The following is an 18,071-nucleotide window of genomic DNA, read 5'->3' on the forward strand; positions in this document are numbered from 1 at the left end:
CGCCTGTCCCTGAATCACTGATATTCTTAGGGTTGTCTCCTTGGCTCACTGTTCTTCCCAGTCTAAAAACTTGGGCCCAGATCTCTCCCTAGAGCTTCAGAACTACATACTGAACATCAGCTACAGAAGCAAACTTGAATGCTCCTGCGGCACTCCCACCTTAACACGCCCAACTTCCCCCAAACTACGCTCCTTCTACATTCTTTATATCAACTGATCATTCCAACACCCCCAAGCCTCTCACCCCTCATACCTTATCTATTTATCAGATTACTCAGATTTGTATCCTAAACGTTTTCCTAATCCATTCTTTTTTCTCCATTCTGATTATATATATACACTGCTATGGCTAGTTGTTCACACCTCCATTAATGTAAAATCTCCTGACTGGTCTTTCAATGTCCAATGTTGCCTTTCCTTCACATCATTCTCAACAGTCACTAGAATAATCTAGCTCAAATACACATCTATTTGTTAATGCCACATGGAACCTACATGACCACACATGAGAAACAGGTGGAACAAATGCTGTCTTGATGAATCAGAGACACAAAATATCTGGTAGGTTAAAACAGAGATGTGTCCTAAATTTGTTTTTAACTTATATGTTAATGATCTAAAATATGATTTTCAGATAAAGCAGGTATCTGTCCTTCTATAATAAATAAAAGCCTGGTCTTATATGATAAGAGGAAGGTTTTATCATCTCAAACTAGAAATGGCCTTTAAAAAATGATCAAATCTACTATAAAATTGTCAGACATCCCCAACCTTTTAGTTGGTTAATAGCTAATGATGACATCTATTTCTATTACAGAGTATGGTAAGAGGTCTTATTTCACAAAAATAAGATTTTTTGTGGGTATTCTATTAAAAGATAATTTTTATTATGCCCAGAGTAAGTACTTGTTCATGTCTGTTTTATTTTATTTTTTTCAGCAAAATTTTGGGGCCTTGAGTACCAATTTATTGTGTGATTGTATAGTTAGTTCTAAAAGAGAATCATGACTCTGCTACCCTCGTTCATCTTCTTCTATCCTTGTTAAGCGCCTCAAAATGTCACAGATGAACCCTGGCCGTTGTGGCTCAGTTGGTTGGGCATCGTCCCATACACAGAAAGGTTGCTGGTTTGATGCCTGGTCAGGCTCAATCCCCAATAGGGCATGCAGGAGGCAGATCAATGTTTCATTCTCACATTGATGCTTCTCTCTCTCCCTCCTCCTTCCTTTTTCTCTTAAAAAAAAAAAAAGTCACAGATGAGGTCATCCTAAACCAGTGATGGCGAACCTATGACATGCGTGTCAGAGGTGACACACGAACTCATTTTTTGGTTGATTTTTCTTTGTTAAATGGCATTTAAATATATAAAATAAATATCAAAACTATAAATCTTTGTTTTACTATGGTTGCAAATATCAAAAAATTTCTGTATGTGACACGGCACCAGAGTTAAGCTAGGGCTTTTCAAAATGCTGACATGCCGAGCTCAAAAGGTTTGCCATCACTGTCCTAAACCCTAGTTTATATATGACTGTTAAAAGTATAGGCTGTGCATCCATAGTTAAAGAGGAACAGCTCTCAATGCTGACATATCAAAGCCTGGATGAGATAGAATGAGCAACCAGGAAGAATGGCCACTGAACAATCCTATATAATAAAAGCCTAATATGCTAAGTGTCCGGTCGTCTGGTTGTCTGTTCAACCAATCAAAGCATAATATCCTAATAATATGCTAAGGCCGCTCAACCACTGGCTATGATGTGCACTGACGATCAGGGGGCAGACGCTCTGGCCAATCAGGACTGAGGGAGACAGGCTGGACATGCCCTGGAGCCCTTTCATGGTCTCTCCCCAGCTGGCCAACCTCCCACATCCCTCCCCGGCCCTGATCGTGCACCAGTGGGGTCCTCGGACTGGCCTGCACTCTCGCAATCCGGGTTCCCCTCAGAGGATGTTGGAGAGCCAGTTTCGGCCCGACAGCAAATGGCTGGTCGCTATGATGCGCACTGACCACCAGGGGTCAGACGGCTTAGGCCCATGGGGAGCGGGTGTAAGCCATCAGTCAGATATCTCCCAAGGGCTCCTGGACTGCGAGAGGGCACAGACCAGGCTGAGGGACGCCCCCCTCCCCGAGTGCACGAATTTCATGCACCGGGTCTCTAGTAAATACATACTTTGTTCTGACTTTCAAATAATACAACAGCAGTCAAAGCCATAAAGAATGATTAAGCCTCAAGAACAGGGCACCATACCTAATGAAATTTTCAAGCAAGAATGAGAATAGTAGGTAAGTATTTGTATATATTTTCCTTAGTATATGAGTATCAGGGTATGCCATGGGACTTCCCCCCTAAAATAATTAGTAATTGCTAAAATATTATGTTAAAACAGTGATGGTGAGCCTATGACATGTGTGTCAGAGGTGACACGTGAACTCATTTTTTTGGTTGATTTTTCTTTGTTAAATGGCATTTAAAGATATAAAATAAATATCAAAAATATAAGTCTTTGTTTTACTATGATTGCAAATATCAAAAAATTTCTATATGTGACACGGCACCAGAGTCAAGTTAGAGTTTTTCAAAATGCTGACACGCCGAACTCAAAAGATTCGCCATCACTGTGTTAAAACAAACATAGCTTGTCGCTCTCTGGCACACTGGGTTCCTGGCTCTCCTGTGGCAGGGGACATGCTCCCCTGCGCCCACGTGGCTTATGGCCATCTGGGACTCCACACATGGACTAGTGGACTTTAATTAGCTTAGAAACTGAACTACACCTGGCTACAACCTGGAACAGAAGCTCTGGACACTGGCCTGCTTTTCACTCTCTTGGAGCCCTCGCTTTCCAGGACTAGCTTAAGGGCATGGGATTTTGAAACCTGGGAGAAAGAAGCTTCACTGGCAACTGCTTTGGGCCCCCTTCCCTGCTGCAGGTAGTCAATCTACCCCTCCATATATGTTACTTCCACTTACAAAACAAAACCAAAAAAACCCACAAAAAATATGCTCCTAATCTCTTTACCATATAATAATGATTTTAATTGTTGCCTTTTCCAATTGCATATATACTTTTAAGTAGTTCTAAAGAAAAGATACAGTTTATTTAAATTTTTCACTTAAATATATCTCAAATTGTTTTGTTTTGTTTTTTTGCCCATCCACATACAATTTAATAGATAAAAGAAATCTCAAATTGTTTTTATGCAGTTCTCATAATTGTTATATGATTAATGCTATTATATAAATGGCCTGTGCAATCATTCCCCCATGGGATTGACTGGTTAGGTTATTGCCAATGTTTTAGTGTTGTAGATAGAACCACTGTACATCAAATTTAAGTCTGATTGAACTAAAGAATATGTATGGAGGATTTATTCAACAACTTCATGCAATAAATATGTCCTAAGCAAGTACTATGTACTAGGCACTATACTTCAGAACTCATTACTACAATATAATCCTTTCTGGAACAGAGCAAGATATAAATAAGTAAATTAAATGACACAAAATACTACATAATAAAAATAATTTTTAAAAGACCTGGCGCCTGGCCTGTGTGGCTCAGTGGTTGAGTGTCAACCTGTGAGTCAAGAGGTTACGGTTTGAGTCTCGGTCAGGGCATATGCCTGGGTTGCAGGCCCGACCCCCAGTAGGGGGAGGGCAGAAGGCAGCTGATCAATGATCCTCTCTCATCACTGATGCTTCTATTACTCCCTCCCTCTCCCTTCCTCTCTGAAATCAATAAAAATATATTTTCAGGAAACAAACCTGGTTCCCCACATCTATAAGATAAAATGCAAACTCTTAACATGGCACACAAATTTCGAAATGACCTGGCTGTGGCCTCTTAACAATCCTAGTCTCACACTTTTCCACTGACAGCCTGAAATTCTTCTAGCACCCTCGCTCACTCACCCAACAAACACATACATGAAGTCCTTGATCATTTTCTTTTGTCCTCTATAATGCCTTCTCTTTTTTCCGATCCCAGTTTGGAGACCAATTAATTCTTTAAAACTAAACTCAGACATCAACTTTATGCCTAAAACACAGCATTCTTTCCTTACTCCCATTAGTATACAGTGTGATAAATCTCTCTTTATACCGCTGTCCACCTGCCAGGCTGTGAGCTCCTTGAGAAGTACTGTCTTTTCAGTTTGGTGTGTGCAGGACATAGGACAGTACTTTGCACATAGTAGTCCTCACATGTTGAGTAAATGCCTATCTTCTTAACACTATTTAATTCAAGAACTGAACACATCAGATTTTGCTAAAGCATACTTTTTTAGTTGGGCTAAGGACATCTACAGGTACACTTATCTATGAAACAGGCAGTTGTTTGTCTCTGAGACCATGAAGACTCACTGCTTTAACTCTAAAAGGGTAGCACTTTCTGTTAAGGTTAAGACTATGAAGTACCCATTTTCTTAGTGATGGAATCTCAGATATGTCAGGGAATTCAGAGATCCAATGACTACACCACCTTTAACATATTAACAGTGACACAGAACACACCACATCTAACTAGTCCAAACTCAGGGCTAATTAAAAGAGACTCAGGACTAGGACAAGTCTCATATATAATTTAAAAAATTATTAGAAGACAGTTAAACAATTTTTAAAAAACAAGGCTACCTGAGACAACCAAGAGGGTTTCCACTTCTAAACAAGGATGAGCAGATAAAAGATGACCCCACAGCTGGTCTGGGAATGATGAGACGGGTAAGACAATGGAAGATATCAGAAAAGCGTTTCTCAGGAGTATCATAACCTGCTTCCACCTAAAGATCCTTATATTCATGAACCTCACATTTCTAAGATTCCTCACCTGAGCTAATCGCATCAAGGTCTCTACCCACCCAAAGACTACGTACCAATACAATGATTTTGGCCTGCGGCTGCCTTGTGTTGATAAGTTGTACGATGGCCTCGATTCCACCTGCTACTTCTTCTGCTGTATTTTCATGGTTGTTTGTTCCTACCCAGACAACAATGACCTATAATTTAGGGGGGGAGAAAAAGAGGGGTAAATACGCAGGAATAAAGGAACTTCTCAAATGGTACTGAGTAACTTCAACTGAGCAATCACCTGAAAACACTGAGTCACACCTCATATATATCAGGATAATTTCCCAGAAGGAAAATAAGACAATTCTTTCATCATCATGGAGTTGGAAGCTAATCTCTTAAAGTCCAGAAACTCTACAGAAAACATAACAAATTCAATGTCTAAAAATAAAACCTGTGCATGTCACAAAAATTTAAATAAAATGAGATCTAAAAAATCTGGGGAAAAATATTTGCTACCTATATCACAAAGTCTCCCTGACTAGAAGTACTAAAGTACCCAAGGGAGTGTACACAGCTACATTCAAGGAAGTCACTGGGGTGGAAGCTGGATGAAGTTTTAACAAGGTTTTCTCTTAAAAAAAAAAAATGTCTCTAGGTGTATGTCTATCACCTAGAGGCGTACATCTTACTTTTCCACACTATCACAAAAGAGAGGAACCCGGATGAGTTTTTCTATTAGAAAGGCAAAGAGTAAAATAAAACTAAAGCAGCTGGTATCAGTGGCTCAGCTTTGCTTCTTTCTTTGAGGTTGAAAAGAACATGGAAGATGTTTATAATGTGATAAGGTACTAGGTACATTTATGGTGCACCTTTGCTCACATCTGCTTCAAATCTGTTCTTCAGAAGGTCTTGGAGGCGTTGATTACCAATTTGCTTATATGGTGAAACAGCTCCAAATCACTTCCGGAGGCAAATCTTGGCCCTGCTCCCATGGCCCACCTCTGAGCAGCTTACCCCACACACTGCCTCAGGTTCACAGACTTGCACACCTCATTAGCAACACCACTCTCCCTAAAGCTGAAGAGTGTAACAATTACAAATACCATTCAAGCACGTACACTGATTTCTTTCCCTTTTTTGGATAATCCTCACCCAAGGATATTTTTTTCACAGAATTTTAGAGTGGAAGAGAGGGGGAGAGACATAGAGAGAGAAACACTGATGTGAGAGAGACATCAATTGGTTGCCTCCCGTACAGGGATCGAGCCTGCAATCCAGGTACATGTCCTTGACAGGAATTGACCCTTCGGTCCTCGGGCCGGTGCTCCATCCACTGAGCCTAACTGGCTAGGGCTGATTTCTTAAATGTTTATTTAGAATGTTCTTAAGCAATAACAATCATTTATCTTAGTGGGGCATGAACCAAAGAACAGTGAAATAATGCTTTAAAGAAGCAACTTTACTACTAGTTTCAGACAATTTGACTATCTGAAAAAGACTCAAGATTAATGATATTCTTTAAAAAATAAGTTTCATTTCACCTTAGGTTTAATATTCTCCAGCTCTCCATTCTTTAGCCTCCATAAAACATGTCCTGTTGTATCTCCTCCAATTCCAAAATTCAGTGCATGGAGTGGGGAAAAAAGTTCTCGCCATATCTGAAGAGAGAAAAACTTGATTTATTTAAGCTAAAATTCGTGGGAAATAAAATCCCCCAATTGTAATGTACTACAAGACCTGAAATAACAATCTCATTTTCTGCATTCACACACACACTGCAAGTAGTGTGCTACTTGGTGAAGGACTTGGAAGATGCCACTGTACAACTCAGCTCTCTGTGCAGCACTCCGTCTCAACTCAAGAAAGTCACAACTCAACCTGTTGCCACTTAAGAGGTAGCAATACTTATAATTAAGTTGCCAATTGAGTTAACTCTACCTTCCCTTTATTCAATCATTTAAAGCAGTGGTTCTCAGCCGTGGCTGCACATTAGAATCACCTGGGAATCTTTTTAAAATCCTGATTTCTGGGCCTCAGCCTCTGGAAATTCTGTTTCTTTGTTATGGGGTGTGGCCACAACATTAGTAACAAAGAAACAGAATTTCCGGAGGCTGAGGCCCAGAAATCAGGATTTTAAAAAGATTCCCAGGTGATTCTAATGTGCAGCCAAGGTTGAGAACCACTGAAAAGGAATAGGGTAAAATAGAAACATGAGATGAAGATATTTACAGTGCTGGAGCCAAAAAGAAAATAAGTTCTTCTCTTTTAAATTTCCCTTGGAAGAATGCCTAACCTTAAAAAAATTATTTTTGGAACAGCTCACTAAGAAAATACATAAAATAAGAAAATCGTAAACCACAAATAGTAAGAATTGAGATCATGACTAAGACAAATATAAATGAGCAAATTCAAATAAGAAAATAGTAAAACACAAATAAGAATTGAAAATCATGACTAGGACAAATACAATAAATGTAATGTGAAGCTTCTTGGAAGCCAAGGAGAAAAACAGAAGTTTACTTATAAGCAATGCCACCTTTTAGTTTCATTATGCCTAGCGCACGGAGCACCATTCTGCTACCTTCCACTCTGAGCTAGAGCTTTTCTAGGGTGTCAGCTCAGAATGCAAGTCCGCTATTGCTGAATGCACTTACATCAGTAGCCCACAGCACCCCTATCACTTGCACTTTACCTCGTATTGCTGCATTAACTGCACCATGGAGTCCCCCACAAACAGCACATCAGGCTCTTTGTCTTTACAGTCCAGGACAAATCTGTTGTGCTGGTTGAAGAAGGAAAAATTAGAAACTGGCATTTCTTTCCCCGTGAGACTTATTGGCCTAGATAGAACAGTTGTCCAACCAGTTACTCTGTTGCTCAACATTCATTGTGGTCTGTCCCTAAAGCTGATTCCTCTTGATTGTCAATAAACTAGTGGAACTTTCTTCCCACCCTTACTATATTGATCATTCTGGTTTGCTCAAGAAACTGAATTTTACTGAAACCAAAACTTAAAAAAAAATAAATACATTTAACATGTTTTTTTTTTTAAATTTATCTTTTCCTCAAGCTTTTAAAAGAAAATTTCAGATATACATGCAGAAAAGTTGAACACAATGAACATCTGTACATCTTCCAACTATAATCAATAACATTTTCCCATATTTGTTTTCTCTATATGTATTTGCTGAATCATTTGAAGGATTTTAAATATTTCAGCATGCATCTCCAAAGTGTAAAACCATTAAATTATTATCACATCTAAGAAAATGAACAATAATCCCATAATATCTAACATTCAGTCCATATTCAATCTTTCCAATTGTCCCAAGAGTTGGATTTCTATCTATCCAATCAAGAAGCATATAATTTACTTGGATGCCTTTGAAAATGTCTGTTAACCCCAAATGTGAGACACTGGTAAACTAGTATTCAAGTCTTTTTCAGTCTAATCCAAGCTGATAAGCAGTGGTGATTTAGTCCTGAAATGATTCTCTTTGTTCTGAAGGCACAAGACACTTTTCAAAGGATATATGAATTTTATCCATCAGTGCTTCAAATTTTTATATTCGTCCCTGAAACAAACTTACATGATGCTTTAGGCAACAGGTCTCTAACCCAATTCTAGGGAAAGGTCTGAATGCTGTTTTTCTCAAACTGCCTTCAATTATGCTCTCCCTAGGAATTAAGTTAGAGTTACTATTTAAGTATATCTGCTGATAATACAGTGGCAGATGATACTGTGGTGAAACTGAGATATTCATTTGCTATAGGTGAAAATACAAAGTTACTTCTGGAAATAACTTGACAATCTATTAAAACAACTTCTCTTGCCCGGCTGGTGTGGCTCAGCAGTTGAGTACTGACCTGGGCACCAAGAGGTTGCTGGTTTGATTCCTGGTCAGGGCACATGCCTGGTTGGTGGACTCGATCCCTAGTGGGGGTTAGGCAGGAAGCAGCTGATCGATGCTATTGTTTCAATAAGTGTTTTTACTTAAAGGGATAAGATGAGCAAGAATAAAGTTGAGTGCCCTAACCGGTTTGGCTCAGCGGATAGAGCGTCGGCCTTCGGACTGACGGGTCCCAGGTTCGATTCCGGTCAAGAGCATGTACCTTGGTTGCGGGCGCATCCCCAGTGGGAGGTGTGCAGGAGGCAGCTGATTGATGTTTCTCTCCCATCAATGTTTCTGACTCTCTATCCCTCTCCCTTCCTCTCTGTAAAAAATCAATAAAAAATATATTAAAAAAAAAGAATAAAGTTGAGCTAGTGAGCAGGTACATGTTCACACCAAGTCAACTCTCTACAGCATATACTCTATATAGTTCCAACTACCTTTCAGTACCAATAAAAGAACATTTATAGCAGTGATGGCGAACCTATGACATACGTGTCAGAGGTGACACGTGAACTCATTTTTTTGGTTGATTTTTCTTTGTTAAATGGCATTTAAATATATAAAATAAATATCAAAAATATAAGTCTTTGTTTTACTATGGTTGCAAATATCAAAAAATTTCTGTATGTGACACGGCACCAGAGTTAAGTTAGGGTTTTTCAAAATGCTGACACGCCGAGCTCAAAAGGTTCGCCATCACTGATTTATAGCATGTCATGAAATTGAGGTTCTGCTGTTGTAAAGGTTCTAGTATTCCACATTTTCTTTTTAAATATAAAAGTAATTGCAGTAAGTTTGGAGAAATATAAAAGATCAAACAAAACACCTATAATCCTCCCATTGCAACCTATGGTAACTTCCTATTAAAGGGGCCCAACTTTTGGCTGGCACCCCAGAGACACTCAATAAATAGCATTTTTTGGTATTTTCACACCACATCCCTCCCTTTACATAGTAGAATAATTATGTATATACCTCCTTTGGGCACAACAGGTTGAGGACAGGAAAATCTGTTCAAATCCTAGCTTCTTATCCAGTGACTTTAAGCAAGTACGTATCTGAATCTTATTTTTCACATCTGCTGGTAACTCTGTTTTAGAGTTGTGAAGATGAGAGTTCTATGAAAGGGACCCAATTTTTGGCTGGCACCCCATATGCACTCAATAAATAGCAGCCAATAGAATTGCACTTAAAATTATACTAGAAGTATTTTTCTATGTAGTTATATGATTTTCAAAACCATAATTTATATATGTATACATGTATGCGTGTATTTTATTGATATTAGAGAGAGGAAGGGGAAGAGAGAGGTAGAAACATCGATGAGAAAAACATCGACGGGCTGCCTGACCGCACACCCCCCACTGAGGATTGAGCCAGCAACCTGTGCATGTGCCCTGACCAGAAACTGAACCCTGACCTCCAAATCTGTTTTAATCTGTACTTTTTGAAAACAAAAATTAAACATTTCCTGTCATGTTTACTGAGATACTTATCTAGTGTTACCTTAAGGATATATATATATATATATATATATATATATATATATGTATATATATATATTAATAAATATATTTTATTGATTTTTTACAGAGAAGAAGGGAGAGGAATAGAGTTAGAAACATCGATGAGAGAGAAACATCTATCAGCTGCCTCCTGCACACCCCTTACTAGGGATGCGCCTGCAACCAAGGTACATGCCCTTGATCAGAATCAAACCTGGGACCCTTCAGTCCGCAGGCCGACGCTCTATCCACTGAGCCAAACTGGTTAGGGCCCTTAAGGATATTTTTTAAAAATAATATTATTATTTTATTCTTTTTAATTCTCACCTGGGGATTAAAGTTGATTTTGTAGACAGAGGAGAGAAAAACATCAACGTGAGAAACATTGGCTGCCTCCAACATGCGCTCCAACCAGGGACTGAACCCACAACCTTTGGTGTACGGGATGACGCCCCAACCAAGCCATCTGGCCAGGACAATACCATAATTTTTAAAGGACACACAATATCCTACTGAATGCACCTAGTGCAGTGATGGCAAACCTTTTGAGCTCGGCGTGTCAGCATTTTGAAAAACCCTAACTTAACTCTGGTGCCGTGTCACATACGGAAATTTTTTGATATTTGCAACCATAGTAAAACAGACTTATATTTTTTATATTTATTTTATATATTTAAATGACATTTAACAAAGAAAAATATACCAAAAAAATGAGTTCGCGTGTCACCTCTGACACGCGTGTCATAGGTTCGCCATCACTGACCTTGTGACACCTTTTTTTTTAAGGCTCTTTTATCTATTGATAGACTTGCCAGTAACTTCGTATTTACCGTGAAAAAGAAATGTACACATATTTTTATTTTTAACACTGTGGGAATTCTTAAATCAGAGGGGATTAAAATTTTTATAGATCTTGGATATATTTCCAAATTCTTAACAAAAAGGCTCTATCTATACTGCCTCCAGCAATGAATCAGAACTGGTTTCACCATGCTTGCACCGGCACTGTATATTAATATTTCTCTCTCCCTCCGTTCTCTTCCCATTGTTTTAATCTGTAGTTTTTAAAAACAAAAATTAAACACTTCCTGTCATGTTTATTGAGATATGTATCTAGTGATACCTTAAGAATCTTTTTATTGACATTGTAACAAAAATATCGCCGAAACCGGTTTGGCTCAGTGGATAGAGCGTCAGCCTGTGGACTGAAAGGTCCCAGGTTCGATTCCGGTCAAGGGCATATACCTTGGTTGCGGGCACATCCCCAGTGGAGAGTGTGCAGGAGGCAGCTTATCGATGTTTCTAACTCTCTATCTCTCTCCCTTCCTCTCTGTAAAAAAATCAATAAAATATATTTTTTTTAAAAAAATCTTTTACTATGGAAAATATCAAACATACACATAGAGAACACGAAGAACCTTTATTGTATCTATCCGTCATCAGTTACAGCAATTATCTAACTTATTGTCAGTATTATTTCAGTCGTCCCCCAAACTACTGCTCCACCCACCCCTGGATTATTTTGAAGCAAACCGATACAGCATTTCATGTATAAATACTTCAGTATGTAACTCCTAAAAGATTTTTTTTTTAAATAAATTTTATTGATGTTTTTACAGAGAGGAAGGGAGAGAGATAGAGAGCTAGAAACATCGATGAGAGAGAAACATCGATCAGCTGCCTCCCGCACATCTCCTACTGGGGATGTGCCCGCAACCCAGGCACATGCCCTTCACCGGAATCGAACCCGGGACCCCTCAGACACTCCATCCACTGAGCCAAACCGGTTTCGGCTAACTCCTAAAAGATTTAAAAAATATATATAACAAAAATACCAATTCTACTCCCCTCTAAATTAATAGTAATTCTTTAATATTAATAAATAATGTATTCAAATTCAAGGTTACAAAATTGTTTTACAGCCTTTTTAAAATCAGGACCCAATTTATCTCTTAAATCCCCTTCCGCTTTTTAAAAATATACTAGAGGCCTGGTGCATAAATTCGTGCACAGGTGGGGTTCCTCGGCCCACCAGGTGATTGGGGCCAATCAGGCCAGCCGGCCGGTGGGAGGGACTGCGGGAGGTTGGACGGCCGCGGTAGGTGACCACCGGGACAGCTCCTGTGTTGAGCGTCTGCCCCTGGTGGTCAGTGCGCATCATAGCGACCAGTCGTTCTGTTGTAACAATCACTTAGGCTTTCATATATATATATATATATATTTTTTTTTTTTTTTTCATTGACTTAGAGAGAAAGGGAGAGGGAGAGAGCTAGAAACATCAATGATGAGAGAGAATCATGGATCGGCTGCCTCCTGCACACCCTTCACTGGGGATCGAGTCCGCAACCTGGGCATGTGCCCTAACCGGGAATCAAACTGTGACTTCCTGGTTCATAGGTTGATGCTCAACCACTAAGCCATGCCAGTTGGGCTCTCTTAAATCCCTTTTAATTTATAGCTTTCCCCTCCCTCTGTCACCATCTCCCCAACTTATTTTTAAGGAATTTGAGTGCTTGACTTCCTGTCTGGTTTATGTTGTTTACATTCTTGTGGTGGTGGCATTTTGGCACTATTTTGAGGGTAGTACTGATTATAACTTGAATATTTGTTTTAATCACAATTAGTTTTCTCAGTATTTTCAAAATAATCTTACTTCTACAAAAGAGATTCAAAGATAATAAACTATTTCCATATGTCCTTCACTCAGCTTTTCCCAACATCTCACATAAATAAGCATGATACACTTGTCAAAACTAAATTGGTAAATACCATCAACTAAAATAGCTTATTCAAATCTCACTAATTTTCCCAACAATGTTCTTTTTCTGTCCCTAGAGCCTGCCCAGGATATCAGGTTGCATTTAGTCTACATGTCTCCAGCCTCTTCCAATGCGGGAGATTTTTGGCCTTTCCTGACCATGACGCATTGTGGTCAGTGTTCTGTAGAATGTCCCTCCATGTGGGTTTGTCCGATGTTTTGTCATGAGGTTATGGATTCTTTTGGAAGACTACCAGAGGTGATGTGCCCTTGTTTTATCAGGGGGCACATGATACTGATATGACTTATTACTGGTGATGTTAACATCAATTATTTGGTTAAGGTGGAGTTTGCTACAGTTCTCCACTATAAAGGTGTTTTTGTTTGTTTGTTTTTCACATTCTCTACTTGTTAGAAGCAAGACACTAAATCCACAGCCCACATTAAAGTTCCACCTGCTGGAGAGAAGGGTATCAAATGGTATGTGGTCCTATATTAAAATCACAAAATTAATTTATAGGGAAATACTCTGAGGCTAGCCAAATAGACTTTTCCTCCTTAAAGTCTCCAATTTCAGATTTCATTAGTAGATCTTGCCTACTATAATTATTACTATGGTGTTCTAATCTTCTTTTCTTTTCCATTATCAAAAGTGTGGCTCAGTGGTTGAGTGTCAACCTATGAACCAGGTCACGGTTTGATTCCTGGTCAGGGCACATGCCCAGGTTGCCTGCTTGATCCCTGGTGTGAGGCATGCAGGAGGCAGACGATCAATGATTCTCTCTCATCATTGATGTTTCTATCACTTTCTTCCTCTCCCTTCCTCTCTGATATCAATAAAAATATACTTATTTTTTTTAAAAAAAGTATTCTGTATGGTGAAGGACTGGGGCGGGGGTGGGAGGGGAACAGGGTTAGAAGGGGTCAATGGGGACATCTGTAATACTTTCAACAAAAGAAAAAAAAAATTATCCTGTAAGAAAGATTTGTCCCTCCACCCCTACTATTCATCCAATCATTTATAGAATGGGATTCAGGAATATTTGGGGTTTTTTTTAGTTAACCAGTACGACGTCTTCTGTGATGCCCTGAGGATACACCGCTTCAGTGCTGCCACCCATTTTTTCCTTTTTTGTTTTGTTTTGTTTTGTTTTTTTGTAATATATTTTATTGATTTTTTTACAGAGAGGAAGGGAGAGAGATAGAGAGTTAGAAACATCGATGAGAGAGAAACATCGATCAGCTGCCTCCTGCACATCTCCTACTGGGGATATGCCCACAACCCAGGTACATGCCCTTGACTGGAATCGAACCTGGGACCCTTCAGTCCGCAGGCCGATGCTCTATCCACTGAGCCAAACCGGTTTCGGCTCCTTTTGTTTTTTGAGCACTTCCTTGCTTTCTTGCACCACAAGATGTTCCAGGCCCATCTTTTATTTCCTTTGTTCCAGTTGTAGAATCAATCATTTCTCCAAGGAGCCCAGGTTCTCTCACTGGAGAACTACAGTTAAGAAACAAGTTCTGGCTTTGTTCTTTTTTCCGATGAAACACCAAATGCCAGATGATGCCGGTGCTGTGCGGTGGCTTCCGTGGAGGATTTGGCAGCAGCCGGTAGGGGCAGAGGCCAAGGCCGTGCAGCTCGTGGAGGCAAGGCCAAGGACAAGGAGTGGATCTCTGTCAGCAAGCTGGGCCACCTGGTCAAGGACATGAAGATCACATCCCTAGAGGAAATCTATCTATTCTCCTTGCCCATCAAGGAATCTGAGATCATTGACTTTTTATTGGGGGCATCCCTCAAGGATGAAGTCTTGAAGATCATGCCTGTGCAAAAGCAGACACGTGTTGGCCAGAGGACAGACCCGGTTCAAGGCATTTGTCGCCATTAAGGACTACAATGGACATGTTGGTCTGGGTGTGAAGTGCTCAAAGGAAGTAGCCACTGCCATCCATGGAGCCATTACCTTGGCCAAGCTCTCTATTGTCCCCGTGCAGGGAGGCTAACTGGGGAAACAAGATCGGCCAGCCCCACACGGTACCTTGCAAGGTGACTGGCCGCTGTGGCTCTGTACTGTGCACCTCAACCCTGCCCCCAGGGTACGGGCATTGTCTCAGCCTCTGTGCCTAAGAAGTTGCTGATGATGGCTGGTATTGACGACTGCTACACATCAGCCAGGGGCTGCACTGCCACCCTGGGCAACTTTGCCAAGGCCACCTTTGATGCCATCTCTAAGACCTACAGTTATCTCACCCCAGGTTTCTGGAAAGAGAATGTGTTCACCAAGTCTCCCTATCAGGAATTCACTGACCATCTTGTAGAGACCAAAAACCAGAGTTTCTGTGCAGAGGACCCAGGCTCCAGCTATGGCCACCACATAATTTTATACAAGAAAAATAAAGTGAATTAAGCCTGAAAAAAACACAAAAAAACAAAAACAAGTTCTGGCCCTAGCTGGTTTGGCTCAGTGGATAGAGCGTCAGCCTGCGGGCTGAAGGGTGCCAGGTTCGATTCCGGTCAAGGGCACATGCCTGGATTGTGGGCTCCGGCGTGCGGGAGGCAGCCAATCAATGATTTTCTCTCGTCACTGATATTTCTATCTTCCTCTCCCTTCCTCTCTGAAATCAATAAAAAAAATTTTAAAAAAGTTCTGTGTATGTATTTTAATATTTAGTAAAGTTACTCCTTCTACATTACTTGTGTAATTTTTTTACTTAAAAAATTTTAATATTCACATCTGTTTTTCTTCTTTGACTAATTTTTTCAGTCACCACTAATTATTTAAAGCCTGCTAATTTGTGCCAGAAAAAAGAAAAGCACCTATGTTTTAGTTACTACTTTGAATAAAGTTATAAATGACTTAAATGTCCATCAATGAAAAAAATGGGCAAATCCATTCTGGTATTTTGATACAGAACAATGGAATACTATTGACAGAAAGAAAATAAACTATAGGTACACTTTTAATATGTATGATGTACTGTGGAAGAATACATTCAGAAAAATACTATTTATAAAAAGTTTAAAATATGCAAGAAATACTATGTATTATTTTTTTAAAAAATTTATTGAGGTAATACTGGTGAATAGCACTATATAAGATCCAGGTGTACAACATTATAATCTGACAACTGTATACACTATAATGTGTTCAACACAAGAGATTACATATAAGTAGTATGCAAATACATGAAAAAAAATAAAACAAAATTTAGGAAACTGAGAAATGTGATCGGTGAGTATACAGGGAATAGCAATTCTATTAGCAATGTTTTATTTTTTTAGAGTGTGTGACAAATACATTGATGCTCAAAACACTTCATAATATTTATTTTATTTGTATTTATTTATTTATTTAAATATGTTTTTATTGTTTTTTAGACAAAGGAAGGGAGAGGGAGAGAAAGACAGAAACATCAATGATAAGAATCATTGATTGGCTACCTACGGCACGCCCCTTACTGGGGATCAAGCCTGAAACCCAGTCATGTGCCCTGACTGGGAATCAAACTGAGACTTCCTGGCTCCTGTGTCAATGCTCAATCACTGAGCTACACTGGCCAGGCTCATAAGTTCTTTTTAAAGATATAAACAAATGAGGAAGATTAAGAAAGAATAATCAAGTAGTTAATCCATATGAGAACAGTTGGGAAACACCTAACTATCACTCAGAATAAGCTTTTGATAGACTGATGTTTTAAGCCTGGGAAGACAAAAACAGAAAGAGAATACACAACTATAAAAGAGTATATGTAGAATCACTAGATACTAAAACATAAAGCTCTGGGAACTTAAAATCAGACTTATTATTTCAAAGAGGTAATATGGTCAGAAACATAAAGGTTAAATATAGTTACTACTCAGTGACAATGTCTTATTAAAAGGAAGCTAAAATATTGAAGAAAATAAAGTGCTAAAAAACAATGGGACACACTGAGAAGATAAAGGGGCCAGCCTAAAGGATTCCCACTTGCTAAACCTGGGATAATCTGAGCTTCAAAATTACAATGGCTGTAACCCACTGAATAAAATAAGAACCCATGGGTCCATACGATAAAAAATAAGAACTGGTTTAGGCCAATAGCATCTTAACCAAGGGATCAAAGTTAATATAGCAGGTCCTGGAATGATGTCATTTTGTTCCAAGCTGTTTTGTTATTTTGATGAGATGTTATAGGAACTTAACTCTTGTTTATTATACCAATTAGTCTATATTAAAATTGGTTTCATTAGACACAATTTTGCTTAAAGTCACAGAACCTACTGATGATGACAAATGAGGATTTACTGTATCACCAATGAGACAAACATCATGTGCCTTCCATGTGATGTGATGCACTAAAGATACCACTTCACTGATATTCCTGCCAAAAATGCATCTTCTGAATCATGATTATGGGGAAAAAGATAAACTCAAAATTGAGGGACTCTACAAAATGAATGGCCTATACCAGTGGTCGGCAAACTCATTAGTCAACAGAGCCAAGTATCAACAGTACGACTGAAATTTCTTTTGAGAGCCAAATTTTTTAAACTTAAACTATATCGGTAGGTACTCTGTTATTAACTTAATTAGGGTACTCCTAAGGCTTAGGAAGAGCCACACTCAAGGGGCCAAAGAGCTGCATTGGCTTGCGAGCCGCAGTTTGCCGACCACTGGCCTATACTATTCCAAAATGTCAATATAATGAAAAACAAAATCCAAGAAATGTTTCAGATTAAAGAAGAATAGGAGATACGACAAATAAATGCAATGTATGATTCCATTCCAGACTGGGGAAAAAAACTGATATAAAGAACACTTGAGGCCCAGTGCATGAAATTCATGCACGTGTAGGGCCCCTAGGCCTGGCCTGCGATCAGGGCCATCTTCTCCAGCTACCCGCAGCTGGCCCTGCCCCCTGCTACCACCCACCCCCCAGTGCCCTGTTCGCCATTGGGCAATCAGAGCCTGATGGCTAGGGGGAGGGACCGAGAGGTAGGCTGTTCCTGTCCACTCGCTGGCCCCACCACTGCCCCTGCCTCAGGTCACCCTCTGTGTGTGGGGCAACCAGTGGGGTGGGGGCCTTGGCCTGGAGCCACCAGCATCCCCCACCACCCACCCCTGGTTCCCTGTTCACCATC

The 18,071-nt window shown here is 39.6% G+C and overlaps 1 protein-coding gene and 1 pseudogene across 3 annotated transcripts in view; one reads left to right on the forward strand and one right to left on the reverse strand.

Moving 5' to 3' along the window:
- PAFAH1B2 (platelet activating factor acetylhydrolase 1b catalytic subunit 2) overlaps nucleotides 1-18,071 on the reverse strand; it is a 36,096-nt gene that overhangs the window by 8,385 nt on the left and 9,640 nt on the right. For 2 of the 3 annotated variants that reach the window (XM_059707793.1, XM_059707792.1), the window contains exons 3-5: nucleotides 7,486-7,575; nucleotides 6,335-6,451; nucleotides 4,877-4,999 (exon numbers count right to left, since the gene is read on the reverse strand). In XM_059707793.1, coding sequence (XP_059563776.1) covers nucleotides 4,877-4,999; nucleotides 6,335-6,451; nucleotides 7,486-7,575 — 330 coding nt within the window. Of the gene's footprint in view, nucleotides 1-4,288; nucleotides 4,702-4,876; nucleotides 5,000-6,334; nucleotides 6,452-7,485; nucleotides 7,576-18,071 lie in introns of those variants that run through there. The other variant, XM_059707794.1, reaches the window with a different exon arrangement.
- On the forward strand, nucleotides 14,330-15,328 carry LOC132240519 (small ribosomal subunit protein uS5-like; annotated as a pseudogene).

This window comes from Myotis daubentonii, chromosome 9 (genome assembly GCF_963259705.1).
Source record: "Myotis daubentonii chromosome 9, mMyoDau2.1, whole genome shotgun sequence".
Taxonomy (NCBI): Eukaryota; Metazoa; Chordata; class Mammalia; order Chiroptera; family Vespertilionidae; genus Myotis; species Myotis daubentonii.